This window comes from Lingula anatina, chromosome 2 (genome assembly GCF_051362555.1).
Source record: "Lingula anatina isolate TDL-2025a chromosome 2, LinAna3.0, whole genome shotgun sequence".
NCBI lineage: Eukaryota > Metazoa > Brachiopoda > Lingulata > Lingulida > Lingulidae > Lingula > Lingula anatina.
In genome coordinates this window covers 17,922,737-17,950,652 of record NC_141768.1, presented here as the reverse complement: position 1 = coordinate 17,950,652, position 27,916 = coordinate 17,922,737, and the positions used below count along the sequence as shown (strand labels likewise).

Genomic DNA, 27,916 nt, shown 5'->3' with positions numbered 1-27,916 from the left:
TCCAGTTAGTTTATTGTAGCTGAGTTGCAGTTGTTTAAATTAGAAGTACAGCAGTACAGCAAGAATAGAGACAGTGTTTAGTAAAAGATACAGAAACATGTACAGTTGTGTTGAGAGTTATTCGTAGAAATAAAGTTTACAAAACAGAGACCTTGTTTTGTTGGTGGCAGCGAAGTAAGAGAACCGTACACTGGTGGCAGAAAAGCGAAGACCTTTACAATATGTGAGTGGACAGTGCAAAAAAATTTAAGCTTCCTTTTCTTCCTTAAGAAAAAGTAGTCTAAATGATCTACTAGTAAGAATTTTTTCCATATTGTTATCTACTGTTGTAGTGTTTCACACTATGGGCACTACATCAAAAAGAATTGTGTGCATTATAATGATAATTATTTGACTGAGAAAAAATGGAACCTGGCATAAATAACAATAAATAAACAAGTACTTATTCTATAGCCATCCTTTACTGGACGGCATTCTTTCTGCAACCATAAAACTGGCATCGCTATGGTCGTAGAAAGGAGGCACGCACATTGCTATTGTTGCAGAATGAATGCTCAAAGATTGGCCAGTTATCGGCACATATAGTTTTAATATTTTTTTATTCTCAAACTGGGCCGTACTGTAGGATGCAGAAAGGACGCTGCCAAGTGAGGGGGCTTTAATAATTTTCGTCATTCGTAATTGCAAAGAAATATCAACAAATTGTTGATATTCATAAAGTAAAACTTGAGGTCAAATAATCAATCTGACTGCTTTTTATGAACACATGATATCATCTGCATGTACCCTGTATGAATATATTAAATTTGAAGTCTTGTCGCATGTCAAAGATACTCAGCTAAATTCAGCACTTAGACTGTAGTAAATTACTGCATAGAATAATACTTGATGCCAAAATACAAAATTTACTAAGCAAACATAGCTGACCTTCAGATACTCCTCATCAATCTCTTGATAATTCACCATTTGTGACAATGAAATTATGAATGTTATAGAAAAGCAAAGGACAAAGGATTATGATGTGCAGTCTCTATTTTAGCTATTTTTTATGGAGAGACAACGCCCATCAACAAACCTGAAGCCCTATTTATAGATAGCTAACTAGCAGGCTTAAGGGTGGGATGGGTGGGTGGAAAACAATGTTCATAATATTAGTCAGCCACCAAATCTTATCTTATGCAATTTTATCCATTCACTGAATCCTATATATTGACGGTGACCCACTCCCACCCCAAAGAAAACTTTGCTACATAAAAAGTCTGAATTAAAAAAAAGAAAATAATAATAAAAATAAAAATAATAATAATAAATATTTACAAGATGAAGTCCTATTTAAAAAAACTGTTACTGACTTGCTAGCAATTGAACAAAACATTGAACTTTTTCCATTCATTCATTCATATATTGACACCCACCTCTGTTAAGCTCTGTTTAATAGCAAAACATTTGTTCAGTTCACCTGATAGCTTTATGATAAGGCCTTCAGTGATATTTGGACAGTAACTTTACTATTTAATATACTTATTTTTCCATCAATCTCATCTGCAAACTAATGCAACCCAGAGTCACAGCTGAAACCAAAAAAAAATCCATTATATATAAACTGGCATGGCTTCCAAGTATTAAAGATATAGATCTTTCAAGACCAGTATTTTTATTTGGATCAATAGAGGGTAAACCTAGCTGCTTGGTTTGAAACTACTGGCAGAGGCTGTGAACTCAACATTTCACAACTTGTTGTATGTATCAACTCAATAAAGACCACACAATTAAAAAACAAAAAATAATAAAATAAAATAAAATAACATCCAGCATACCTCTTATTACAGCCCTTATTTTCTGGTTGTTCTGAAACCAATGGCAAATAAGCATGTCCAGTTTAGTACACTTACCAACCTCACTCCACTGGGAATCATTTCTTAAATTCATAAGGTAGTTTTCTTTTCCTCCTCAAACAAACTATTTAATATGTCCTGCACATTTCACATGCAAATTTTCAAAAAGCAATGAAAATATTGTAACTACAAGCTGGGCATATATGAACCATCAGACAAAGATAGCCCCCCCCCCCCCCATCTCTTCTGTTTATTAATATTTTAATCATATCCACTCATGCTTTAGCTGGCAATAATTTAGACAATATATGCTGGTCAAGCATATTAGACATTGACCACTGGTCAATCTACAGAATCTACACCTATATCAATAATATTATTTAATAATTCACTACATGTGACTTATTTATTGGTCATTCAATAATCAAATATGCTGTGCATGTGCATATTACAAGCACCCTGCAACCATGAGTACATGTGTACATGTATCCAAAGGTAGCAATTAATTCATAACACATCTTCTGCAGTTTTATAGTGCTGGCAAATAAATCTTTATTGGGCAATAAACCTGACACTGAGGCCATACACTTAACATTTCATTCAACCCTTCTCCAGTGGCATACCACGATACGCAGCAACCACAGGTGAGCGTCATTTTCACCTGTGAAGGAGACCAAATCAGGTGTCATGATCAAGAATGAAACCTGTATGGTTCTTTATCCTTACGCTTTAGACCAGTGCTATTAACCCTGTCATATTAATCGGATTAACAACCGGCAATGTGTGCAGAATAGTGGCATTTCAGCCATTTTGTGAATGTAAAACCCGTGCTACCCTGCCCCCCTTCTTCGATGACAGATTGTATAGTGGTTATACCGCTTTTAGCTTAGCAAAACTCATGACAAAACAGTTGTGTGACGTGACTAAAATTATTATTCTTCAGCATTTTACGTTGTCATGCGTACTTTTCGCTGATACTTAAGCATATATACGTACATACCTGTGATATGTATTGAAGTTGAGACTGTCACTTGATTTCACACACTACACACACCTGCAAGCCAATGACCTCAGAACCGTTTTTCAAGTTAGGTCAATAACATGAATACATCCGCGATAAATTGAACACCGGGTTACTGTCGTTCTTCTAAACACAAGCAGGTGCTTTTCGTCCTCCTAACGCTCAGTCGTAGTGTATGGCTATCATTTCGTATGCCCTATGGATTTTTGGTGCTTCTAGGGGTCATTATAAGGTAGTGTTATTGTTACCTGGATATGCGGAATGATATACGCGCATGTTTGGTGACCTAGGACGTTCACAATCTCACTGGGTTGGGGTGTGGCAGGTTGGCCAGGCGTGGCTGTGCACTGAATATGAGTGTTCTGACACTTTTCTTTAAACTGTAAATTCCCAGTCTAGATGAAAAAGACGACCTGTAAGCGATCGAGAATGTTTGCAATCAAACGATGCAACCTGGAAACTGCAATTAGAATAACTTTATACTTTGTATATAATCAATGACGGATAATTAAAATTTTAATTAGCCGTTTTAATTACTTTGAACTTGGATGAATAAAACATTTATATTTTATATATTTTTCCGAACTTTAGACAACGAAAAATTCAGGTTACACGTTGCCATATGATAAATCCCTTTTGAATACATGTACTCAAGTATATGAATGTAAATAAATTAATGTTTTGTCGTTTAAAATGGGGAGGGGTGGCAAAAACAAATGTATCAGCCCGACGTATATGGGCTCCTACTACTGTGCTTTTGCAGTGTATATCTTAACCTCTTATCCTGATCTGTCCCCGAATATATCACTATGTAAACACCAGAGAACCACCTGTCGTCTAATTTTATTTTTTTAGAATTACTTTGGCAAATAAACTGTAATCACTAAAAGGGGACACAAAAAAGCGATATTTATAAATAGGCCTTAATATATATTTGCCTGCATTGGCATAATGATATTTTCAGAACATTTTAAAACGTTCAATATTACCTACTAAAGAAAAATAGTTTCCAATTAATTGCAACGTGTGTACCAGCACCCGAAAAAAGAAGGGTAACTTTTTTTTTTCATTGTGTTAGAGGTGTCAATGTCAACCTATTTTATTTTAGCCTGCCCTCCTGTAGCAATACTAGGCCTAAATTTTCTAACAGTTTCTATCGTTGATTATTCATTTTTTGCTGTGATGTTTTAACACCTTATTTCTATAATGTTTTAACACATAATGAAACATTCACAATGTTTTCCATCTTTAAACTTTTTGTGTAAGCCAGTCTTGGCCCTTGCTTTTCTAGCAGTGCTTTTCTATTTACCGCTAGAGAGAATCATAAGCCCAATCCAGTTGATAATATGTATATGTATTAGCGTTATGATGATAGTAATCATAAAATTCATATAATTAACTACTCAATTTGACATGTATTAATTTTAAATTCAAATGAAATATTCCAATCTTTTGTCATTGGGCAGAAAGTTTAATCTGGTCAAATCATATTTTTTTGAAAATATCGGTTTGGATCATAACTAAAACAATCATGGCGGCCGCCAATTTCAAATGATGTTGACGGCTTTTCAACTGTAATTTTGTGCACGGAAGCCGTTTTGTTGGTGCCGGTATTTAATGATTAACACCAACTCATCACTGGTATGTGCAGGTTGTTATGCTGCAATATTATTTGAAAAAGAAGTAAATGTCAATAGGGACGGTACATTGGAATTTTTGTTCGTCCTTTTTATTTTTAGATGTGGCATTGACTATCTAGACCACTTAGTCTAAATTATCAATCTCGTGTGTAATAAATAATTGAACATTCAGTTTTAAATGTGAAAATAGATAATTTGATCCGATAAATACACGCACGCACTCACACACACACACACACACACACACACTCTCTCTCTCTCTTGTGTATAAATAGAGTTATAGAGACTACCCTGAGCAAATGAAAAATTTACTGCAGTACTTATTTAGTTTGCTGGAAACAGTCTCGAGATTGTAATGTTATTGGTTTGACAGACATGATTGAATACTGTGGCATAATGAAAACTATTTTTAAAAAGTTAATTATAGAATTTTATAATAGAATGTGGTGCATATTCATATAATTGTACAATCATATCATGCTGTATACTAATGCATTTCCCATGTTTTCAGATTGAGAAGTGAAAAACAAATTGGAGGCAAGGACCTAGGAAGACATAACTGAAGTCTCACTAATAACTTTTCCTGCATTTTCTGTTCAAATTCAGCATGTCTTCAGCAGAAAGTAAAAGGCCAGTAAGACGAGCAATTCCAAGGTTAATGAAAATTGAAAATGCATGTAGTACAGCTAAGGATGGAAGTAAGAATAGTGTTGAAAATGTACGTCAACAATCTGCAACAATGCAGAAAAACCAGGGGCGGCGATCAGTTTTACCTGGACCTGTCAGTGACAGGCTGACCAGACCTACCATGGCCTCAAGGTTGAAAAATGTGTCTGCAAACTTTCAAAATGAAAGTGATTTAAAACTAAAGGAAAATGATGTAAATGTTTCGAGTAGCAGTGATAGCCAGGTAAAAAAGCGGGCTCCTTCTGGACCAAAATCTAAGCCCCACCAGACACCTGGTGTCGTGAAGAGGAGAAAACCTTCTTCCAGTGGATCCTCCCCTTTCCAAATCCCAGATAGTATGCCTCTGTCTAAGAAAAATCCAGCACAAGAGAGTAAGAAATGCACAGTCCAATTTCAACCCACAATAGATACAAAGTTTGGAATAAAGATATCTCCACCTGGAAAGAAAAAAGACTTCACTTTTACTGGGGCTGCTAAGATGACATCAGAAAGCAAAGACACAAAGTAAGTTGAAGAGGTAAAATTACCAGCCATCGCTTATTATAAGGGGTAAAATGCATCTGTCATTTATGGTGTTACCATATGAGAGGCCAGTTGAAAAGCATGCCCAGTTTTGAAGCTCTTCATTTAAATCATAAATGTAACTATGCTTATGCTTAGACAAATGTTTATCAGCTAATTATCATACTATGTAATAAACTAATTAACCTACACAAAAACTTTTTTTTACATATATTACATATAAAGCAGAGTTGGTAAGGTGAGAAATCATTTCATGGTGCACCATAAATTGGGTTAAACATAGTCTGTTGTAGATAATTTTAAAAAAAGCTCTAAAGGCATATCTGTTAATTGCAGAAGTAAACCTGAGATAAAACCAGATATTAAGAAATCCAACAGGACCCGTCCCTGGCAGCACTCCGAGGTGACCAGACTGAAGGAGGACCTTGCAGAAATACAGGTAAAATATTATTTAATTCATAGTGTACCTCATAAAATGTTGAGATTCTAGGTATGATATATTTAAGTAGTAAAATAAGACTGATTAGTTGTAAAGTATACTCCATTTTGATACGCACATTTCTCTCCTGTCTGTGTGACTTATGTACTGTACATAGTTTTTGCAATTTATTTTAATCAGGCAAAACTGGAAGAAGCTGAGAAAGAAAATTGTACTTTGAATAATGAACTGAACGAGAGAAAGAAAAAAGACAAGGAAATCAAAGGTACTTGTGTGCGATTTGTAGATTGTGTTTAAAATGTGTATAGCAAAAAAAATGTAAATAAGTTGATATTTGATATGTATAGAGTTGTGCAAATGTTTGATATTAGAATTTATGGAATTGATAAAAACCTTAATAAATTTGAAACAGTGATTGAATAATACTGATCATGAGGTCTACCTTTTTCCAGATCATCTTAATGACATGACAATGGAGAACAGTTCCTTAAAGAATAGGATGTGAGTTAAAATCATGCAACTTTTTAAAAAACAACCCTTTTTTCAACATATAGAAAAATCAGACATAGAAATCTTCACAAGTTCCATAAACTGTAAGTTAAATACTCTGTGATGTGCTGTCTGGATCCTGTGGATCTATAAGGCTCCTGTAAATATATTTAGTTTCAGAGAAAGGATTTTGGTGCTTATGTTTCATGCTTTTTATTTTTATTTTTATTCAGATCATCTTGTGAAGTTCAATTAGAAAAGTGTCATATAGATCCAGGTAGGTGTAATAATACTTTTGCGATTTACAGCTTAGTAGAACATTACAACTTGCTGCTTATTTGAACGTTTAACTTCTTATGTAGCACTCAGTAGAAGTATTCATAGATCTGCATTTTACTTCTACACTTGTAGTGTTTTATTTATTATTTGTAATTTATTAATGAAACTAAATACCTGAGCAAGATTTTAGAAGCAGTTGTCTTTACTTTACAGACTTGAAATAGAAGTTTTGTCAATAATTTTTGTTAATCAAATAAGCAAAGCTTGAGATTTTTTCCAGATTTATTTATTTATTTACTTTTGTTTACAGTTATATTACAACCATTGGATTTAGACCAGGAAGAAATAAAGAAGAGAAGTCAAGAAGCTCAGGTAATTAGATAATATTCCAAAAAATATTTTTAAAGTAATGCCCAAAAAGTTGGGATTAAAATTCTATCAAAAAGTTTCTTTAGTTCTTGTCAGAAAATCTCCTATTTTGACTAATAAAAATGATCAGTTCTTGAGGAAAAAAAATTGGAAATAATTTGGATGTGTGCAATTTGCAAGCAATTACTGAAAAGGCAGTTTGTTAAAAAGATTAGTGATGTTAGATATTTTCTGTCCATATGTTACTTAAGACTTTGCTTCTTTATTAGTATTATCAGAGAACAAAGTTTTCATCCACCTGCTGTTCACTTAGGCATTTAGGCTGATGAAATTTGATAGTTTAGCCAATTTTGATATGTTAATAATCAATGTTAAAGAGTACTTATATAGTGTGGACAGGCTAGACTAGTAATATAAAATAGAAATTAATTCACATTCTAAATTGTTGTTATTTATAAATGAATTGGAATTGTGGTAGGTGTGCTGACAGTGATGTTTCAAATACAAGAATTGATAGTTTATCATTATTTCTTTCAGGCCAAAGCATCTGCATTGAGAGATGTGCTGAAACATAATGTAAATAACCAGTGCTATCTGGCGAGTTTGAAGGTGAGAATCTGTATTAATGTCTCATCTTTGAATATTGGAAATACGTCTTGCTCATCTTTACTCCTTCTAAATGCCATATTCTGGTAAAAATAATTTCTTATATCTGGAATAACAGCATTTCTTTATAGACAAAGGTTTAGTCATTCTGCTTTGTTTTTAATCTCAAAAACATGCCTAGTAAATCATCATCTAGCATCAGTGCCCCTGGTAAATAATCAAAGGCTATGTTGACTCCTCTGAATTTTGCTTCAAAGTTATTTTATTTTTTATTCCAACTTTAGGAGATCAATGAGAAATGTGAAGCATATTTGAACAGCATGTAAAGGATGGTAATTGAGTCTGGATACAGTCAGTGTTTTCCTGCAAGAGCTTCAGAAAGTTGAAGACAGTAAATTGAGTAATGGGTATTTTATATAAATCAGCAGATATGCTTGTGGTGTAAACATTCAAAATTTTGTGAACCTGCTTGACTTATGAACGTGAATAATCATTTTTCTTTCCCTACAGCAGTTGAAAGGTTTAGTATTTAAAGCAGCTGCCATTAGAAGCTGCTCTTCTGGTTCAGCTGGAACATTTAGAACTGTTTAGTCTGGTATTTGAACTATGCATGGCAAACCACAACAGAATTTAGTGAACATTTATTTATATATTTATATATTTATTTATTTTGGTTATCAGTGTCCTGGGGGTATACTATTCACCGCATGAGGTATAAGTGAAAGACATAGACACTATTGTTGATTGATGTATACTTGATGTGCTGATTGATCAATGCGAGGTCAAGAGATATCACCAAGCTGAAATAAGAAAATGTTGTGTGTGTGTGTGTGTGTGTGTGTGTGTGTGTGTGTGTGTGATCGCGATCGCTTGGGTGATTCTCTTATGTTATAGCCCGGCTATTAAGTTGTCAGTCTCTAAAAACTTACCAGTACAGCTGTATCGCTATGATATATTACATATATAACACATGGTTTGAAAAGGCCTTAAGTTCAGTGGCACTGGAGCAATCGGCTGATTATCATAGGTCTGATGAACATTATATATATATATGTGGTATACAAAGGGTTAAGATCCTAGTATCGTTTTTCTTTGGACATGAGTGAATGTCACCAGACAAATTAGGAAATGAGTTAGTGAAAAGTGTAAGAATGGATACTGATATTAAAATGAGTTGTGATGATTAATAGATCATATTATGGAAAAAACTCAAATATTTTAGCTTTGAAATTACATAAACTATTTCACACTTTCTAAGGGGATTTTTTTCATTTTTCTCATGAAATCTGTTTTGTATCAAAATTAGTCTAATGATAAGTTTATAATTAAGAAAAGCATAATTGATCGTTAAATTTTACATGACAAAATCTAGACATTTTTTTCAATGATTTCTTGAGGTTTATCCTTTCTCTTTCACTGTTGTTTGGCACTGCAAGTCATTCGTTTCTTTTGCTACCGTCTTTAGGCATACGTAGTTTTATGGAATTTTGTGAATTGGAAAAGCGAAAAATATGACGCTGAAACAACAATGAAACAATACACAGACAAATAACGTGTATGCAATTTTTTTGCTATCTCATTCCAGGCCTGCAATTAACCTGTATATACGAAATGTTACCAAAACATTAGTTTAAGAAAAATAAAGTTAATTCATAAAATTTTGTGGTTCTTTGTTTATCTTTAATGTGCTCGATTTAGTGTTACGTTTTTGTATGCAATTGGGACAAGGAATTTTGGCGGCCTTAGTTTGGTCTATGTATCCTGCCAAATTAGATATATACCTCTTATGTGTGCATTCTTATGCTAATTTCCACATAAAATGAAACTTCGCTTAAAATCATTTTCAAAGGGGACACCAAAATAATTATTTGAAATTGAAAAATTTAAAAAGGCATGTTGACTCAGAAGTTATAATTTTAACGAAAAATACTTTCAGTGTGAAACTGGCTAATTGCACGACCGATTTCGCTAGCGTATCATAAAGAACATCTTTATGCCGCACCTCGTCTTTTCACTTCCCATTTGTGCTCGTTTCTAAATTAACTTTGATCCGTTTTGAAAAAAAGCTAAAACTTTCCTGCAAAAATTGAAAACTTGCTGTTTTTCATTTTTGTTAATCACCAGACCTACCTAACTAGGCAGAAGTACCTAATTTGGCATGACACATGGTATGCACTTAAACGTACCTAGGGACCTTCCACTCGACTGCCTGTTATAAATGGCGCGGAATAAGAACACTCGATCCCTCAGAACTCTCTCTTTCTCTCCCAGGAAGTATAATTATTCATGTCAAATCGATGTATTCTGGCGGTCTCTTTTCTTTCTATGAGTATTTGATGACCCGGTTGTCCTCCTCTGAAGAGAATGACCGGAATAGATTTGATAGAAAGACCATCGTCCAATAATAGTGATATCAGTGAGTCGTATCCCTTATCTCGTTTCCTCATATCATGTTAAGTATTTACAAAGAAATGATGGACCAGTCCAAATGTATCGTGTAGCATCTTAGCGGTTTCGATGTCATCTTCGATTTCACTGCCGGAATTAATTCATAGACTACAGTGTTCCTTCTCATGTTGGGTTATATTCTTTACAATTTTAGTTACTCATTATTTTTTTATTTTGCGAGGAGAACTGATTTAAAAAGAAAAAAATAGATTAGTCATAACTTTCACTTTTTTTTTTTTTTTTTTTTTTTTTTTTTTTTTTTTTTGTAAAATGAACAATGAAAATGTTAAAGTTGTTAGCCTACACATTTTATATCACTTTTCGTGTGCATATATATCTTAAATGATACACCAAAAGGCTTCCATAGCACTGGGGCTACGTTTCTATGTAGAAACTTTAAATAGTGCATTATGAGATATACCAGTTTGTAAAACTTAAAAATTCTTCTTATATTCATTCTTTCATTAAAATACGACCCATGCAATTACCATTTAAAACTCAGGAAATACTAAGCTACTGAATGACCGGAGGTTGTTTTGTGAAGTTATGTTGGAAACAACGAGTCGAGAGCACGAGAGAATGACGGAATGTGACGTCACGCTCTACGGGCTGTCATGTACTGCTATTTGTAGGCACAGGAAAACTTAACTTCTTCAGAAACTTGTCCATGAGTTGGCAGCCCATATCGAAATTTCTGGACATAGGCCTGAAATTTGTCTGAAACTTCCACAGGCGAAGGTAGGTTATATATACTGAAATGTATGTATTGAACGTCAATGTCAAACTTGTTGAAGCTTAAACAATAAGAATGAGCAGCAAAGGTGAGGCATTTAACACTAACTAATTAATAATAATCTATAAGATATGTTATTCACGAGTGAGGATATCCAAAACTGAAAACTTAGAATGCTTATGAGTCCTAAAGGTAAAGAAGCCTTACTTGTTTTGTGGATTTTTTTTTCGTAAAACGAAGTCGAAAGGGTAATGCGTCTCAAGCGTGACCCACACAAAAGTGAGATTCATATCACTTGTTAACAAGAAAAAAATCATTCGAAACAGAAATGTTTTCTGGGCAATGATACAATCAAATACAAGCAGAGATGGGAAATTCTTTATGAAATCGCAGCAAAAGTGAATTTAATGCATTGCAATATTTGAATCATAGCATCTTTTCTCCAGTAGGTCTACACTGCATTTTGGTGATTTGCATGTCCCTCGGGTGCTTCACCCCAAGCCAAACAAGAAGTATCAGAAGTAGCACGGTTCAAAACGCACTTAGCCCATGCCAGCGTGTCACGCGGAGAAGCAGTGACAATGTTGACGGCAACACAACTGGTATGAATAATTCATTGTGATTTTTAACTTGGTAAATGGTACAATATTCTCTTTTCAATATTCCGTCAAGATTACCTGTTAAATTCCATCTTACAAAAATGGGTTGGGAGGTGTGAACATGGATTTGGAATAAAATTCATTTTCACGATCAATTTCTGTGTAATTTTTATCATAACCGTTACTACATGTATTATCATATTTTAAAACTCTACTTCTTTTTAACAGGACTGAGTTTTGATCGAGATCGAGCACTAAACGATATTAAATCGGTGAAGGAACATATACAAAAAGTCTATGAAATTTTAGTAAGTACTTTAGATATTCATTTTCTCACCAGTTTTGACTTCACAAATTTTCAACTTAAGACAAACTATCCTTGCATAGATTAGTTTTTCTCCCAAAGCAGAGGGTATCAGATTGGTCTAAGTATTACATGTAGAGCTTAAGAGGGAAGCTCTTTGTCACAACAAGACAAACGTCAAGATTGATTTGTAGGCAATATGTAACTTAAGTATGCTATTTTTTAAAGTTTAAGGATTTAGATTGCACCAATTCTATTAAAAAAGAACAAATTTGAGAACACGCGGGGAGCTCTCGATAGTGTAAACCTAATTTTTCTTTAAAGAAAACTTGTTTACAAAAAGTCCTTTAAAAGGACGGAAATATGAAGTTGACATTTGACATAAACTAGTGAAAATATTGAAAACGCAATCAAAATCAGTTTTAATGGAGTTGTCTATGAACATGTTGTATTAACCATTAAGGAAAGTAATGTAAACGTGTTTTTAAAAAGAATTTTTACTTTATCCTACGACATCAACACAGGAAAGCAATATTAATGATACCGGTTTTATCTTTAGATCAACGACGGCGGTGTTTGCCAAGTTGCAAATGACTGTACGACAGGTGACACGAAGGTATATTTAGTGACACTTAAAACAATTACTCATCATTTGCTGTTACGTAATAGGCCTATGCATCCGTCAATCAATTCATATTGCTGAAATTTGAATGGCTATTTTTTATTTTTATTATTAACGGATATTCTATTGGGCCATTTGTTTTCTTGAGGAATATTTTCCATGTGATTATTAATAAAGGCATATAAATTACTGAAATAAAAGTCACCGTGACTGACTTTTTCAGGATGCTAGAACTAGTGTACATTGTCTTGATAAAGGTTGTGGTATTGCAACGGTAAGTTCACTATCAAAGGAAGTAAAACTGGATCCTAATTCTTATCATTGCAGGACAGTCAACAGAACGACACAGCATCACATTACGTTACTCTGGCATGGTTCACGGCAGCAATCGCCAAAGCAGAGAAAACTGCCAAGGACGTCGGTTCAACAATTCATCAAGATCTGCACGTACTTTACAGCAAATTGCTCGTTCTTCAATGTGAACTGAAGAGGACTCAAGATTCCGACAGGATCAATTCACATCTTGGTGTCAGCATTGCAAAACTTATGGCAGAGTCCCTAACAGGCCAGAAACCGGACAAAGCATCCGTGAAAGACGTCACAGTGTGTATTTTGCGCGGGTTACAGTGCCACATATCGCGTATGGTGCAGGGTCCCTTGATCGGGAAGTGACCGAGAAGTGACCTAAACAAAACGTAGGAGGGGAAATCATATCAAGTTTTCAAATCCGAAAACTACACCTTATACGTTATACACCCTATACTCCAAGTGATATTTTGACAATGATATTTGGAACAATTATATTGCTTTTTTGCGGTTTTATCAAGTTTTTATGCTAAGAAAACAAGCAGTTCTATGTTGGACAAAAGGGACTTTTTATTCTGACCTTGCAAACAATGTTTCCTTTTTTTCTATCTTGTTTTTTCATTTTTTAAAAAATAGTTTATCACACCCTTTATTACTTGCTGATTACTCCTTTTAAAATTTATGATGGCTTTTTTTTCTAAAAGTGATCTTTTACCCCTTTTCTAGAGATCAGTATTCTGTCAGCATGTATTGAGTCATAATCGAAAGCACATTTGACATAGTTTTACAGTCGTTGCAGGGACGCTTTATTGTGTTAATTCGGATGTATTGATTATTGATAAATATATATTTTTGTACTTGTATACAAACTTATTTTTTATAACGAATTACTCTTATATGTTTTACAATTGTTTTATGTTAACACAATAATTTGAATAAAAGTGCTTTTTTGTATATATCACGTGACCTAAACAAAACGTAGTAAAGTTTGTTATCGTAAGACTCTCCTCCCCCCCCCCCCCCCCCCCCCCCCCCCTCTTCTTTCTAAAAGTCTTCCGCGCTCCGGCGATGTCCTTATCATTCTAATCGGTACGTGCAGATACTCTCCTCCTTTGGCAACGAAAGAAGACACTGATATTACACGAAAGGCAGCTACTGCAACGAATAATCTGATAAACCATGAAAGGCAGCGACTGTTCTCTCTGTTTGCACTTACGACGACTATCGCTTACACTGCGTCAAAGTAAACAACTTTCTGTGTCTGTGGGTTCTTGCCACCCTGAGTCTGAGTGATAATACCATCGATGGTTGCTCTCGACACGGCTGCCGTTAACGATCCCTGACAAAAAGACCAGTTTCTTAAAAGAGTATTATATTAGACGAAAGATGGTAGTTAAATCAATACCGTAAATTATTGTGTCATTTGATCCAATATACCAGGAGTATATTGTCATTTGATCCAATATACCAGGAGTTCACTTACCGTGGATATTAAGCCTGCTATATGAAAAGAAAAAATGGAAATGGCGATTTAAGAACAATATTTACTTTGGGTACTACATGTATAACAGAGGAGAGTTGCCCTGAACTGTATTAGACAATTGCGTTTTGGTTTGAATATTTAGACCAACTTTCAACTATGTTCTTTTGTAATTTAACTTGCCACAATTGTATTCTGCGTAGAAATGAGCCGCCATCATTGCTCTGAAACTCAGGGCGCTTTTTTCCAAGAAGGACAGATTTAAAAGATGTTGAATTTTCCTTTTGCCCACGCGAAAAGAGACGGACGATTTTTCCGGAAAACTTTACCCGCTGAGTTGACGCCTTTCTCAGCACTGGTTGTGGAATGCTCTTTGTCACTCAAAGTCTTCTTTGAAATTTCCCTGATGCCTTTTTTATATCAAAATCTAATTGTTTTAATAGCTTTAAATTCCAATTACATGTGATACTTTCAAAAAGTCGATTCTATTAATTCTAAACAAATATTAAATAATCATTTTTTCGTAAACTGAGGCCACCAGCCTATATTACATTTACAGTAACAGGAGCTATTTCATTCATTTTGAAATCTGCGCATTCCTTAATCTGAAACACTCATATACGTTTGTTGCATAGATGTTTTTTATAAGCTTATTAAAGTTACACAATTACTGAATTCTGAGGACATTTTTGGTTCTAAAGCCATTATATCGTGGACACACAATAAAAATGGCATTCATACTCCATGTATGCATAGTTATAAACATGGTAGCGATAATCACAGTTTCAAAATTCAACATCTATGTTTTGGTGTCCTCCTTTTCTCAATGTTCTAAACAGCGAGAGGGTATTTCTGTCTTTCCAAAACATAACCACAGTAATATAACGTTCTACATTTAGCAAAGTTTTGTACTTTCTGTAAATACTTCACTTATTATAGTCAAGCAAATCAGTTTATCACTGCTGAAATACAGCATCCTTCAACCGTTGTTATACTCACTTAAGAATAAGTCAATTTGTCTCTGTCTCTTCTGACGGCCATAAAACGCCACAATTAATCCTAAATCCATTTGAACTCGGTCTGTTTACTATGAACTTATGTGACTTTTCTTTTCAAGTAAATAACAGCACGCATGCTCCAAACAACAATAACAATGTACGTATTTTTTAACCTCTTCTGATATCAAAATAAATAAATGACCGCTATGGCACGAAGTCCTATACTATATACAAATAAATAATTAAGAGAATCTGTTTGCTAAACATGATTTCAACAATGCATTTTTGGCATCACTCAAAACCCACTGGGTTTGCAGTGCCAGAGGAGCTTGTTTGTCCCTTTTTGAGGCTCCTCCTTCCCCAACATTTTTGGAGTACCGAACACGACACAGGACGATGCATGGCCACGATATTTTTAACGTAGCTGGTACAAAATTTGGTCTTCTCTAGCGCAATTCAGTATCACTGTATCACTGTGAGCAGCAGCATAATACTCCGCTGGTAGAATGCGAGAGGGCTTGTTTAGGCCCTGATATGGTTTTCCTGCCCCCCAACCCGTAACAAAACAACGGCTCTATCCCTGTCCCTAACATAAAACGCGACGGAAGTTTTGTCGAGAGTGATCTTAGCACAATAACCCCACAACAGCATTTCGCCAATTTTAATCATATAGAAGCGTTGTTGCAAGTTTTTTTAATACCATTACCACTAGTACATTAAGCGGACACTGGCACTCATTATTATCTTTGCATCCGCAACGCCATTGACTACGGTTGGCAGGTGTCCACTTAATGGAGGGCGGTCCTTAGGATACTCATAATGTCCAGACAATACCTGCTAAGAGGTCACACTTAATTAATGATGACAGATTGAAATGCTGTGTCAACGTGATGTATGTGTGTCATACAAAGTGCATGCGAATATGAAATTTACCTTTATATGATAATTTGCAGAATGTGATAGAGGCTCGAAATAAAAAGTGGTGGAAAATCCAAACGACTACATCTAAGTGAAGCGTTTTGTGGTTATAATACACCAGAAAGAAAGCAAAGAAGATAATAAAACATATAATTCAAATAAAAACAGCCCAATATAAAGATTTTGTACTTTATTGTTTAATCCAACTCAGAATAAAAAACGGCAGCATTATTTTGAACGAATAACACTTGCCCATTTATGCCTCTTTGTTGTCATGTCGGTGATGTTTCCTATGACAGGTAAACGTTGGATGATCTTCCATATTATCTACAGAGACGGGATTTTTTACCCAGTTCAGAAGCTGAGAGGGAGTCACAATCCACACGTCATCTAACTTTAATATCTCTTGAATGAATCTATCCAAGGCCTTGTAGTTGTATCTCCAAGCAGGATGCAAAAACCAAGCCGCGTGCATGTTAATCCCAAAAGGCGCGCGATTTGGTGAATCATAGTGTCTTTTAAAATTACTAAATATATACTCAAAAGATTCTTTAAAGTTTGCTGGCCTACATGTATCCAACATGGCTCCACACAAATGGGAATTCATATAGTATAAGTTCAGCGGAATTTCCCAGACATGCCCCCGTACTCGGTACGGCCAAGACGGCTCAGATTTGGTTGCAGAAGAATCGTACTGGAAGTGTTCATTTTCAAGAACATCAATTTGGAGGCGATTGGTGGCTAAAAATGGTGTTCGCATCCCAGCGATCTCTTTAGCAGGGATGCCGGCCTTTGATGCCAGTATATCTCGCATCCCGTCTATTTCAAACTTCAAATCCCTGTATGTCGCCAGATTCTTCCACCAAGTAGTCGGGGTACGATGTGTTATTGAATGGTCTGCTATTTCCCAACCATGATCATAGAACCATTTCACCCGTTGGTAATTTGTGTGGGCATCGGACACAAACAGCGCCCCCGCTATAGGACACCCGTTGCTGTTGGTTCGGTCTTGTGAAAACAGGGACTTGTAAAATGCAGAGTTCTCGCTATTCACGCCGTCATCGAACGTAAAATAGACAAAAAATGGAGTCCTTTCTCGATGGAGATTTCCTGGAATGCCTGTTTGCAACGGTGCCACATTCGGCTTGGATAATTTCCCTGAAAATAGCATTGTTATTAAATACAAATTTAGCAGGATGCATTGAAAAGATGTGTACGTCATTAAAGTTACACTATATTGGATTTTCACACCAAATTTAGTTATTTATGAGAAACAAACCAATTTTGCCTATTCACGAATCGTTGCGCTCCTGTCCCTGCGCTTGAATTCTTTTTTTTTTTTCGCCATTTCTAACGAAACCAATAGTTCTAAAAGAATTATGACATATTAAGATCGCCAACGTCTTTCTGACATAAAAACCATTATAATCAGGATCTTTGATTTGAGAGATTTAATCGTTTTCAGAGCCTGAATTGAAAAAAGGTAAGTAGGTTTGCAGGATATTTAGAAAAAGATGTGACTTTGAGATTATTTAAAACAAGCATTTAAAACAAGCATACAGAACTTTATAAAAAAACCCGCTATGAAAAATCAATTCAATAATTCTTATTTTATGTTAAACTATATCTTACCATAAATGACATGTTCCAAGGATTTTGTAGTCGTAGGTATGTTATGTGGTGTTGCGGTAGTCTTCGGAACTGAAAAAAAAAGTTAATTTTCTGTAGAAAATTGAAACCATTGACTACAATTTGTTTAAAGAGAGCATTTGTTGGATTTTATTATTTCGGAATAGCCAGTTCTTATGTCTTCTTAAAAAAATTACGCGGAGTGAAAATAGTTCACTTGACCTAAACCCATTGAACGAAAACAGTATTCAAAACATTTATGCTGATTAACCTTGACCTTGATGTGATGTTCGGAAATAATCAAAAATAAGTTTTAGTCATAATTATATTTAATATATACGAAAAGCTTTAACTACCTAAACTTGAATGTCTTTCTCCAATCTTCCCAAAGGGACCGTTGCCCAATGATGTTTTGTCACTTTTCAGGACCTTGTTTGTAACTGTTCTGCCAACTTTTTCCTTGTTATTCTCGCCTGTTTCTTCCTTTTCTCTCTCTACCCCGAGTCCCTCTTTTCCGTTTGAGGTTCCCGTCACTTCAGTCGACCCCGTGGTACTGAGAGTCGAATGCGTGGAAGACAGAGTGTGGTGGTGTACATTTTCGCCGTATTTTGTACTTGTCTCAATCCCTGCATCTGGCTGTTGCGTGGTAGGAGTTGTCAGTTTCGTGGTACTTGAAGCACTGGAAAATCTTCTTGCTGGAGGCAATGTAGTTTTGATATCCATTACTGATATAGTGATTTCCTTTTTCGTTGCCGGTGCACCATCAGTTAGTTTAGTAGATGGATTTACTTTTCTTTGGGGACTAACATAACTGTTTGTAATCGTTTCTGGAGTCCTTTCAATATTCTCTGAAGATGACTTGATTGTTGCTCCCATATCTGTCGGCTTTCCTGTCGGAGTTGTTCTTTTAGTGAGAGTAGTTTCTTTGGTTAAATCCGGCGCAATGGTTTCTGTCCGTCCAGAAGTTGGCAAAGTTTCTTTACCTGACTCTGGTCCATTTGTTGTAAGTTCAGCTGTTTTCTGACCTAGTCCAGATGAATTAGTTTCGGTAGGCCTTATAGTTGACAAACTTGATGCTTTATCACTTCCTAAGACCTTGTTCCTAACAGTTTTTCTAACTTTTTTCTCGTTCGTCTCTTCTGTTTCTTCATTAATATTCTCTCCTTCAAAACCATTTCCTTCTTTTTCGCTATTGACGGTTTCCAAGGAGTTAGTATTTAAGGTTTTTGCTTTTTCAGTCGACTTCGTGGAAATGAAAGTTGAAAGCGTGTATTTCTTAGCCTCTGGTGGTAGTACATTAGTTGTTGGGTCAGTTGTCAGGATAGTAAAAGTAGTTTTTTCACCCAGTCCAGAAGAATCAGATTTTGCAGACGTCAAACTTGTGGTTGTTTTCAGCGCATGCTCTACTGTCGAATAATCTGCAGTTGTTCTACGATACGGAACTTTGGATTTTAGAATACACGATATAACGTCGTGTCTTTTCACACATACCGTTCCGTGAAAGCAAGCCATGCTGATGGGTACAGCAACGCCTGGAACACATATCTGAAACTGTCGTCCAGTAGGGTCCGTGGGATCGCAGTAAAACTCCACTCCATGGCCACATCGTGAGTGGCCACTTATTTGCCCTCTTGTGCTTCCTTCGTTGGATAAACAAAGGATGGCAAGAATATGAAGAACAACAAACCGCCCTGGTGTCATCATTTCGGCACGGACGCTTGGCTCAGCTCTTTGGAGTATCAATCATTTTTCACTCAGTCACACAAAGATACTACATGCTTAGATGTTATAGCTCACTATATGTAACCTCTCCATTCTTTTTTGATGTCATACACCGTGTGGTTTTTCAACGAGGTTATTAAGTTGTGGTCATTGTTTGACGTCGGTAGAATACATGACATTTTGGAGAGATGGCAGTGAATCTAATTAACAAGTCCTAATTTTATGTCGCACCTAACATACATTTTTATTAGTTCTACTGATGTTTATTGAACCAGTTTACCTTACACGTTACCTAAACATCACAAAACAGGTGTGGCTTTTGCTTCGATGGCAAGAGTGTATCACTTGAAGGTTTATTAAACATCATTAAGCCACATGAAACTAAATATTAAAATAATAGGATGCACTTTAAAAGGATGCCTATGAATTGTGGGTTTGGCATATGCGTAAGTGTGGCAGGCGAAAATAATTGATGGGATTACATTGGAATAACTCACAGGTGATATTTCTTCGAAGAATTTAATGTGACAAACGTGACAAATGTTTTCACGCAACCTGATGGCATATGCTCATGATTATTGTAATCAATGTTAATTGATTACAATAATCATGATTATTGTAATCAATTAACATTAAGAAGAATGGATGCACAGTGAATACAGGATAACGTTCAGATTTTTATTGAAGGTTAAATGGACCAATTACCTACCCAGGTTTTTTTTTCACAAAAGTTTCTTAGAATATTTCCTTACCTGTGGTCATTTTTCATTCTTTTTCAATAGCTTTTGATATATGTGAGGGTAGACAATGGGGTTTCAGTCTTGGGAAGGTCTGGTGCACAGACGAAGAGGATATTCAACACGTTTGGGATAATTGCAATTCTTAAAACCAATAACAGAATAGGAAAAAGAAAGCGTTTCGAGATAGTATTTTTGTGCTATTGCTCTGCTCTTAAGTCAATTTCAAATAACCAAAGAAAGGTCAAAATCTGAGTGTAACTAACATGGGTAAAAGTTCTTTTTTCAAAATGAGTACACACCCAGATGTGAAGAAAAGATTAAGGGGTTAAATGATAAAAAAAATCCTTGTTTTTTACCTCAACTTCAGAAAACTGCTCCCATCGAATTGACCGCAATAATGCATTTAGGTGTGATTTCGTGGACTTTTTTACCACTTCATTACACTGTTTACACGAAAATCTGAATATATAAACTTTCCACAATTAAAAACACGTAGTGCTATCGTGAGGGGAAATTAATTGATTATACCGGTGTTCTTGTTTGACTGCTTACTATTTAAAAGAAATTGTTTGCTAGTATTTTTATGAGAAAACGTATTGAATGATGCAGACGGAGAGAAAAAAGGGTGGAGGTACCTTTTAAATGAGTATAGTTTACAACACTACATAAATTACTTTTATTTAAAATTTAATATTGCGCAATACTTGAATCGCCTCAACAGTATTGTGATGCATATTGAATTATACAAAGAATTTACTTTTGCTTTCAAAAATAGCGTTTGTTGAATACAATAAATTAATCCCTTGAATCCTTTTGACATCAAGTCATAATTGCACCTGTGCCTTACACGAATAAAATATATACAGCTTTCTATGAAGTGCATACAATAAATTGTTATCTCTCTTAAATCTATTTGACAGCAAGTCATAATTGCAACTGCGTCGTAGACGAATAAAATATATGCAGCTTTCTATTAAGTGTTCTTTGCTCCGCCCATACTAAAATGCTATAGCGTGGATAACTTTAATTCATCTAATCATCTCTTATGTTAATATACTTGATGTATTAGCTACTAAAACATACTTAACAAAACCGTATATAATGAATTTCTTAATTTATGAACGTACTTGTCTTGTATATCCTACAATGCTTGCAAGACCTCGACTGCTCTCGTTGCTACGATCTTGAACTTTTGAAGGTTTAGCGTCACTCAGGGATCCAAAATTTTGCTTGGGGGGGGGGGGGGGGTTAAGGTTTCATTGTTTTGCATCGCTTAACTCGGCAAATTTAGAGTACACATACAAGTAGGAGAGGAGGACAGTTTCATTTTAATATATAAGAAACTGGGATATATGTTGGATGTCCTTCGTTTTATTTGTCATACAGTTCCTTTGTTAATTTATTTACTAATTGAGGGAGAAAAAGGGTACCTGCGAAGCTATGTTAGCCATTCCCCTATCGTACATTAATGACCTCTTGAGATTTTTCTGACGAGTTGGCAAGAGATTAGATACACAGGCCCGTAGCTAGCAATTTCAAAAGGGGGGGGGGGGTGTCTTTTTCTGAAAGGACACTTTCTTAGAATATTTAATGATACAAGTAGCATTGTTTTAACTACGTGTATTTCCTTAAAAAATTACCGCATGATAATTATCATATTAAACATGGAAATGAAATTACGGCAGACAAACACCGGTCGCTACTAAACCATGTATTACAATTTAAATTTAAAATCTTATCTATGCTGTGGCATTTTATTGAAGTATATATTCTTTAGTATTTATAATAGACCTCCATTACATGTGTACTATTACCTTCACCATTCATCTCATTTGGAATAAATCCGGTTGCAATTTTGTCATTGCGAGCGTAATTTGTTTGAAAGGGAGGTCTATTTTCAGGCGTTTTTAATGATTTAGTGTTTAAGTATTTGAAAGAGGTACTGGTCTTTCCGCAATAAAATTAAAATGACTAAGATTAAATAATAAAAATTTATTTCTGTATTCAATGACACCTGATGCTCACACTTGTAATATAACCAGAGACAATTTATACGTCTACCAGTTTTGAAAATCTAACGTACGCCTTATAGAACAGGTAAATACCTGCATTCTCTTGAAGGTTTTCAGTTTTGAAAATTGCAGTCTCTGTGATAGTCAATTGCAATCGCCTCTACACAAGTTGTAGGATAGTAAAAAAATAATTATTTCCAATAAAGTTTATACATTATTGTTCATGTTCATTTGCATGAGTTTTCAACTTCAAATGAGATGAGTTCTAGTTTTTTTTCTGTTTTCAACAGCTATCGATGAAACTATACCTGTCAACATTGACAACCGCCAGTGGCCCCACTCAGACACACACGCACGAATACATATAAAAAAGAAACACACACATACAAACAAAAAATGAATACACGCTGTTTTTTAATGACTATACATATTATACTAGTTATATTTTACCTTTAGACGTGTTAGAACTCCTTTCACAACTTTTACCGTTTCTCAAAGTCATTTACAGTAAAGAACCCATAATGCACAACTAATTTATTGCTTTGATGTTCACACAGCTACCGAAATTTGGCAAAAGACTTAAAATATTGTGGATAAGCAGGCACGTGGCCAGGGGAGTTTGGGAGAAGGTCCGCTTTCTCATCTAGGTCAGGTGGCGTTCATTTAAATGTTAACTGAGGAAGTCTACTTGTAAAAGCACTTACAAACAATGCCTGCGGTTTAAATGATCGGTGTATCGGTTTCTTTTCGGAACAAGTTTCGTCCCAATACGACATTAACATACATAGTGTTCAGGATGTTACTCACACAAAGACCCGACGTGGTTTTGTCTTTGGAATTTCCTTCTTGAATAGGAACCCTGCTACAGTGTAGAAAGGCTGATCTCCTATGGTATAAACCCAATTTTATGTCTGAGCAACACGAAATCTGCTAGTAAAGGGTCAATGGAACCACCAGGACTGAAAGAGTTTTTTTAAGTCAATAGTCCCAGATATCAAGGCAGACAATCTAAGGAATACATGCTTGTGGGACTACTTTTAAAATCTTTTTAACTGTCTTCTAAGCTGTGTCATTTTTATGTATTTCGTTTTATTCCAACTCATTTCAACTTATTTATTTTATTCGTTTTTTTCATCCATCTTTTAAAGGTGGTTATATAAATAAATAAATAAATAAATAAATAAATAAATAAATATTTACTGCAATTACTACCCTCCATCAATTAAACCTATCATGTGACTGCACATTTTCGCGAATGAAGTCACCGCACGTCCTAACGAAAGGAAAGAGAGAGAGGAGTCTGATAGATCGGGAGATTTTTAGTCTGAATAGGGCGATCGGGATATATGTCCCCAAATCAGGGGGACTCGCGACGAGATCGAGAGCGTTCACAGGTCTGTTCACAGGCCCGTAGCCAGCAATTTCAAAAGGGGGGTTCGTTTTCTGAAAAAAGGGGACCTTTTTCCATAAAAACTTCATGTACCTAGATCAAATTTTACTCAGAGTGGACCTTTTCCCAGCAAAAGGGGCGGTTCTTTCGAACCCCCCGAACCCCCCTGGCTACGGGCCTGGAACTTCAGAAACTGCAGTACAAAATATTTTGCTGCTAAGGAAAATTGTGTTAATTTCAGTCAGAGACTGAAACTTAAAAGCTGACGAAATATATGACCCGGACATTCTTGAAATCAACCGAGAGTCAAAGTTCCAGGATACCCCTGTCCTAGTGTGCAAATGGTAAAGATTCTCGTTTCTCCAAGTCTTTGTTGATTGGCGATCTACATAGTCAGTCCACTGCTTTCACTGGAAAAGATTGAAAAACTAGTAGAATGTGTATGACAAAGTAAAAGTACATGTATTTTATACCAGTATTATGATTGGGCAATTGCATTAGATTAAAAAAGGTCCATGCAGGGTGGTCAACGATATTGTTTTAAAAACAAACGTACATGTGATCTATAAGTATTGCTATGGTGATATTATCACGATCGAATAATATCTATTTCAGTTATCTTAAAACTGACATTGTCTGGTGCTGAATAGATCTGGATCTATTTTAGTAAAAATCGCTGGATAAACTTAAAGCCTAGCTACTCCTAATGGCAGAGGAGGATTTACAATAGAAAATCTAGGGTAAACTTTGCATATGCGTACTATTAGTCGACAACCCCGCATTTACCCGCGACTAAGTCAAGAAAAATCCATAAAAGGGGTAAGAGAGTATCGTTAACATTAACAATTGATTGACGCTATAATCGTAGGATAAGTGATTTCAATCAATCACTCAATCGAGAGAGAGAGAGAGAGAGAGAGAGAGAGAGAGAGAGAGAGAGAGAGAGAGAGAGAGAGAGAGAGAGAGAGAGATTTACTTAAAATAGTGCATATAAGAATTTTCACGTTTTTTATATCAGTTTATTAATTGAAAATTCATAAATCAATTTTTTGGACAAAACGTAGATTCCATGGGGTACAAGCTATTAAATTTATGACTGATAAAAAAAGATTTTAAATCAAGTATTGAAAAAGTATTTTAGGTTTTTATGTATGTAAATTAATTATGAAAAATGCCTAAATATTGAAATTTATAAATGACAGTGCATGAATCTTAGTGTAATTTTTTTGCAATACTACACTGTAAAGTTGGTCTACATGTAATTGATATAGTTTGACACACACTTATGTAAATTGTTGATATCAAAAATGATTAGATAAATATATCTACACTTTACAGAAAATTAAAAATGTTAAAAAAGAAAACATTGCCAATGAGGGACTAACACAAAGAATAATGGAATACTAGAAAAAGTACTTAGATATGATGTAAAAAAAATAGGTTAGACCTACTAGTACTACAAATACTTATTTATTTCTCAAATTATCAAATATATAGTTATGTATTACTTATTATTTATTTTACTGCCTTAAATACAAAATTTCCTCCAGCTACAACAATATAGTGTACTTGAATGTACTAGGGAAAACTTTTGAAGCTCACATTTGCTGAATGCATATCAATGTGACACAATGATTTTATCAGTTTTGCTTATTCATGTTTAAATCTGAGTCATTGATATAATAGACGCCATTCAAAAATGATCTCCCATCTTTCTGAAAATTCAGTGACTTACATGTATATACAGTAAGTCCACCACCTTATTTCGTAACTGTTGCTTGTCAAAATTGCACACTGTAATTTCAGCTCCTCACACAAATATGGTATTAGGTGCTTAAAACTACATAGATGTAATAATAATAATAAATAAATAAGGAAAGCATAGTTTGCAGAGAAATAATTCACACCCGTGTTCATCAGATTATTTAGATAGAATGACTCAATGCACCTTAAGGTTTGGGTTAATTTCCCAGTGTAAACCATCCCCTGGAAGACTGGTGGGAAGAGGAATAATGAAATTCAGGATCCAATAAGGTCCAAACACAACGCGGATATGCTGTAAAACATGAGGTGACTTGTAGAATCTGATTCTTTTCCATGCTTCTCCAGTTGTCTGTCCACGATATACCACAGTGATTTCCCAAAGCAAAAAGAACCCAGCAACTCCAACAGAACAAATGCTGCAATAAAATAGGAAGAGCAACCAAACAAAGAGCAAATTCACTTCTCCCTGGTAAACTTTCCACGGGGTTATAAATGGGATATAATTCACAAATTCTGATCCAATAGGATAGATGCTATTCATGTATAATACATTCAGCACTCCTGCATAAGTTAGTCCAACAACGATATAGAAAAGCATAACAATGAAATATCTTTGGTTATGAAAACCAAGACAGTTTCCAGTCACAAAGCAGTGGAGGTCTCGCTTAAGGATGCATGCTCCGCATAGAGAACAGTGATTAGCCCTGGGTGGACTATTCATCTGACATTTAATGCATTTCTTCCATCCAAAACTATTGTAACTGGTGTTCGAAGTTTGAGGTTGCTTTTCTGATATTTCCTGAGTCACTGTGGATGCATTTTTCTTTGAAGCCAAAATCCAGTTAATTGTGACCTCTGTAAATAACGCCCAGGCAATTATGATACCTTGCATAACTTGCGATGCATCCAAAATAGCGGGGATGACGATGAAATGGCTTGTCATTAGAACGGTGATATTCATGAACCAGAAGTATGCCATTCCAGCGTAGTTTGAATAAGATGGCTTCAACTTAAATCGATCACGATCATGGTAGTGTCTCCTCAATTTATCCTTTAGTGAAATCTCTTCCGCGTTCATTGTAAATAATTCAGAAAATTGGGAAAAAAGTCACACGAATTACCCGGCCCTCAAGTCAGATTAGCACCTGCTTTGTCGTTACCAATGTAAACAATTTTGATTGAAAGATGGCAGCACGAACCACAAGCTAAATGTTTCTCTATCTTAGCTATCTATCTATTTATTTATCAATTTATTTGATGATGTTAGATTTAAAGTCTATGATCTGATAATTGCACCTTATATGTGAAGGTATTTATCAATAAAGAATTCAATTGTTTATTCCGCTTTCAGCGCCATCTACAGAGTAAGTTGCTAGCAGAGTGTAAACTGTTACAAGAAGTATGACTCGGGATGACAGTTAAATCGATGTGTAATTAACAACGTGAAATAGCCTGATATTATTATTATTATGAAAACCAACGTGCTTTGAGGAGAGAGAGGGGTGTATACTGCACGTAACGTGAACAATAAGGTACTGATTTTCTCCCAAAGGCCTTGTTTCGTTCAAGTCCGCCTTTGTCTGGTCCGCTTACAAAGCGTTAGGCGCTTTTAGTGGGCGCTCCTAAACACGTTTTTAAAGACGTAGGCTACACCACTGCAATTGAGAATGAAACTGTGCTTCTTCTTCGAGATGACTGCAACAAGTAGGATCAGAGGATTGATCACAAGCCGTTTAAACAGTCTTATGTTTTCAGAATTTTATTATCTGCCTTACCCCGCAGTAACCGACAGTTTACTGAGTAGGCTATAGGCCTATAAGCCCAAATTTTAGCCGAACAGACCTATGTTAGCACATACAGGAGGTGCTTTCCAAGGCCCTAGGTGTGATGACCTGTCAGTGTCAATGCTTCTGCCACAAGAGGCCCGTGATTAGCTTGTACTTTTTAACATGGAAAGGAATTATATGACGTACAGGCTCGATAAAAGCAAATCCAAACTGGAGCTAATTGTCCATTCCAAAGTGAAACAAGCACAAGGAACGAAATGTGTATCTCTTAACAGAATTAAACTTCATCATATACCTCATGAAATTTATCTGAAAATTCCTTATATTCAGCATCTTTATGTCAGTGAATGTGGACTGGAAGGCCCTGTCCCTATTCAACTATCTCATTTACACTTTTTGATAACGCTTGATTTATCCTGGAATAAATTTACTAAGATACCAGACGTGGTATTTAAGTTTTTACCCAACCTGATAACCCTAGATGTGAGTAGCAACAAGTTGATAGAACTGCCAGGGACTGTGCAATATTTAACTCAACTGGAAGAACTGAATATCTCTAAGAACAGGATACTCAAGA

At 35.3% G+C, this 27,916-nt stretch overlaps 4 protein-coding genes across 5 annotated transcripts in view; 2 read left to right on the top strand and 2 right to left on the bottom strand.

Moving 5' to 3' along the window:
* Positions 1-3,010, bottom strand: part of LOC106171103 (advillin) — a 32,316-nt gene extending 29,306 nt beyond the window's left edge. For both annotated transcript variants that reach the window (XM_087005455.1, XM_087005457.1), the window contains exon 1: positions 2,836-3,010. The gene's annotated coding sequence lies outside the window, so the exon portion shown is untranslated. The remainder of the gene's footprint in view (positions 1-2,835) is intronic.
* Positions 3,011-4,345: 1,335 nt separating this feature from the next.
* LOC106175365 (uncharacterized) lies at positions 4,346-9,545 on the top strand. The gene is made up of 9 exons (XM_087005974.1): positions 4,346-4,497; positions 5,008-5,687; positions 6,042-6,144; positions 6,325-6,409; positions 6,597-6,645; positions 6,867-6,910; positions 7,223-7,284; positions 7,819-7,890; positions 8,172-9,545. Exons 2-9 carry the CDS (start codon positions 5,104-5,106, stop codon positions 8,211-8,213), a joined length of 1,041 nt encoding a protein of 346 aa, XP_086862100.1. The 5' UTR covers positions 4,346-4,497; positions 5,008-5,103; the 3' UTR covers positions 8,214-9,545.
* Positions 9,546-10,879: 1,334 nt separating this feature from the next.
* On the top strand, positions 10,880-13,843 carry LOC147763444 (uncharacterized). The gene is made up of 5 exons (XM_087005975.1): positions 10,880-11,073; positions 11,515-11,670; positions 11,896-11,975; positions 12,531-12,587; positions 12,921-13,843. Exons 2-5 carry the CDS (start codon positions 11,544-11,546, stop codon positions 13,263-13,265), a joined length of 609 nt encoding a protein of 202 aa, XP_086862101.1. The 5' UTR covers positions 10,880-11,073; positions 11,515-11,543; the 3' UTR covers positions 13,266-13,843.
* A 2,627-nt stretch (positions 13,844-16,470) lies between these two features.
* Positions 16,471-19,780, bottom strand: LOC106175331 (uncharacterized). The gene is made up of 3 exons (XM_013557272.3): positions 18,281-19,780; positions 17,928-17,996; positions 16,471-17,453 (listed from the first exon to the last, which is right to left on the bottom strand). The coding sequence occupies exons 1-3, from the start codon at positions 19,626-19,628 to the stop codon at positions 16,552-16,554; spliced, it is 2,319 nt and encodes a 772-aa protein (XP_013412726.2). The 5' UTR covers positions 19,629-19,780; the 3' UTR covers positions 16,471-16,551.
* Positions 19,781-27,916: the final 8,136 nt, after the last annotated feature.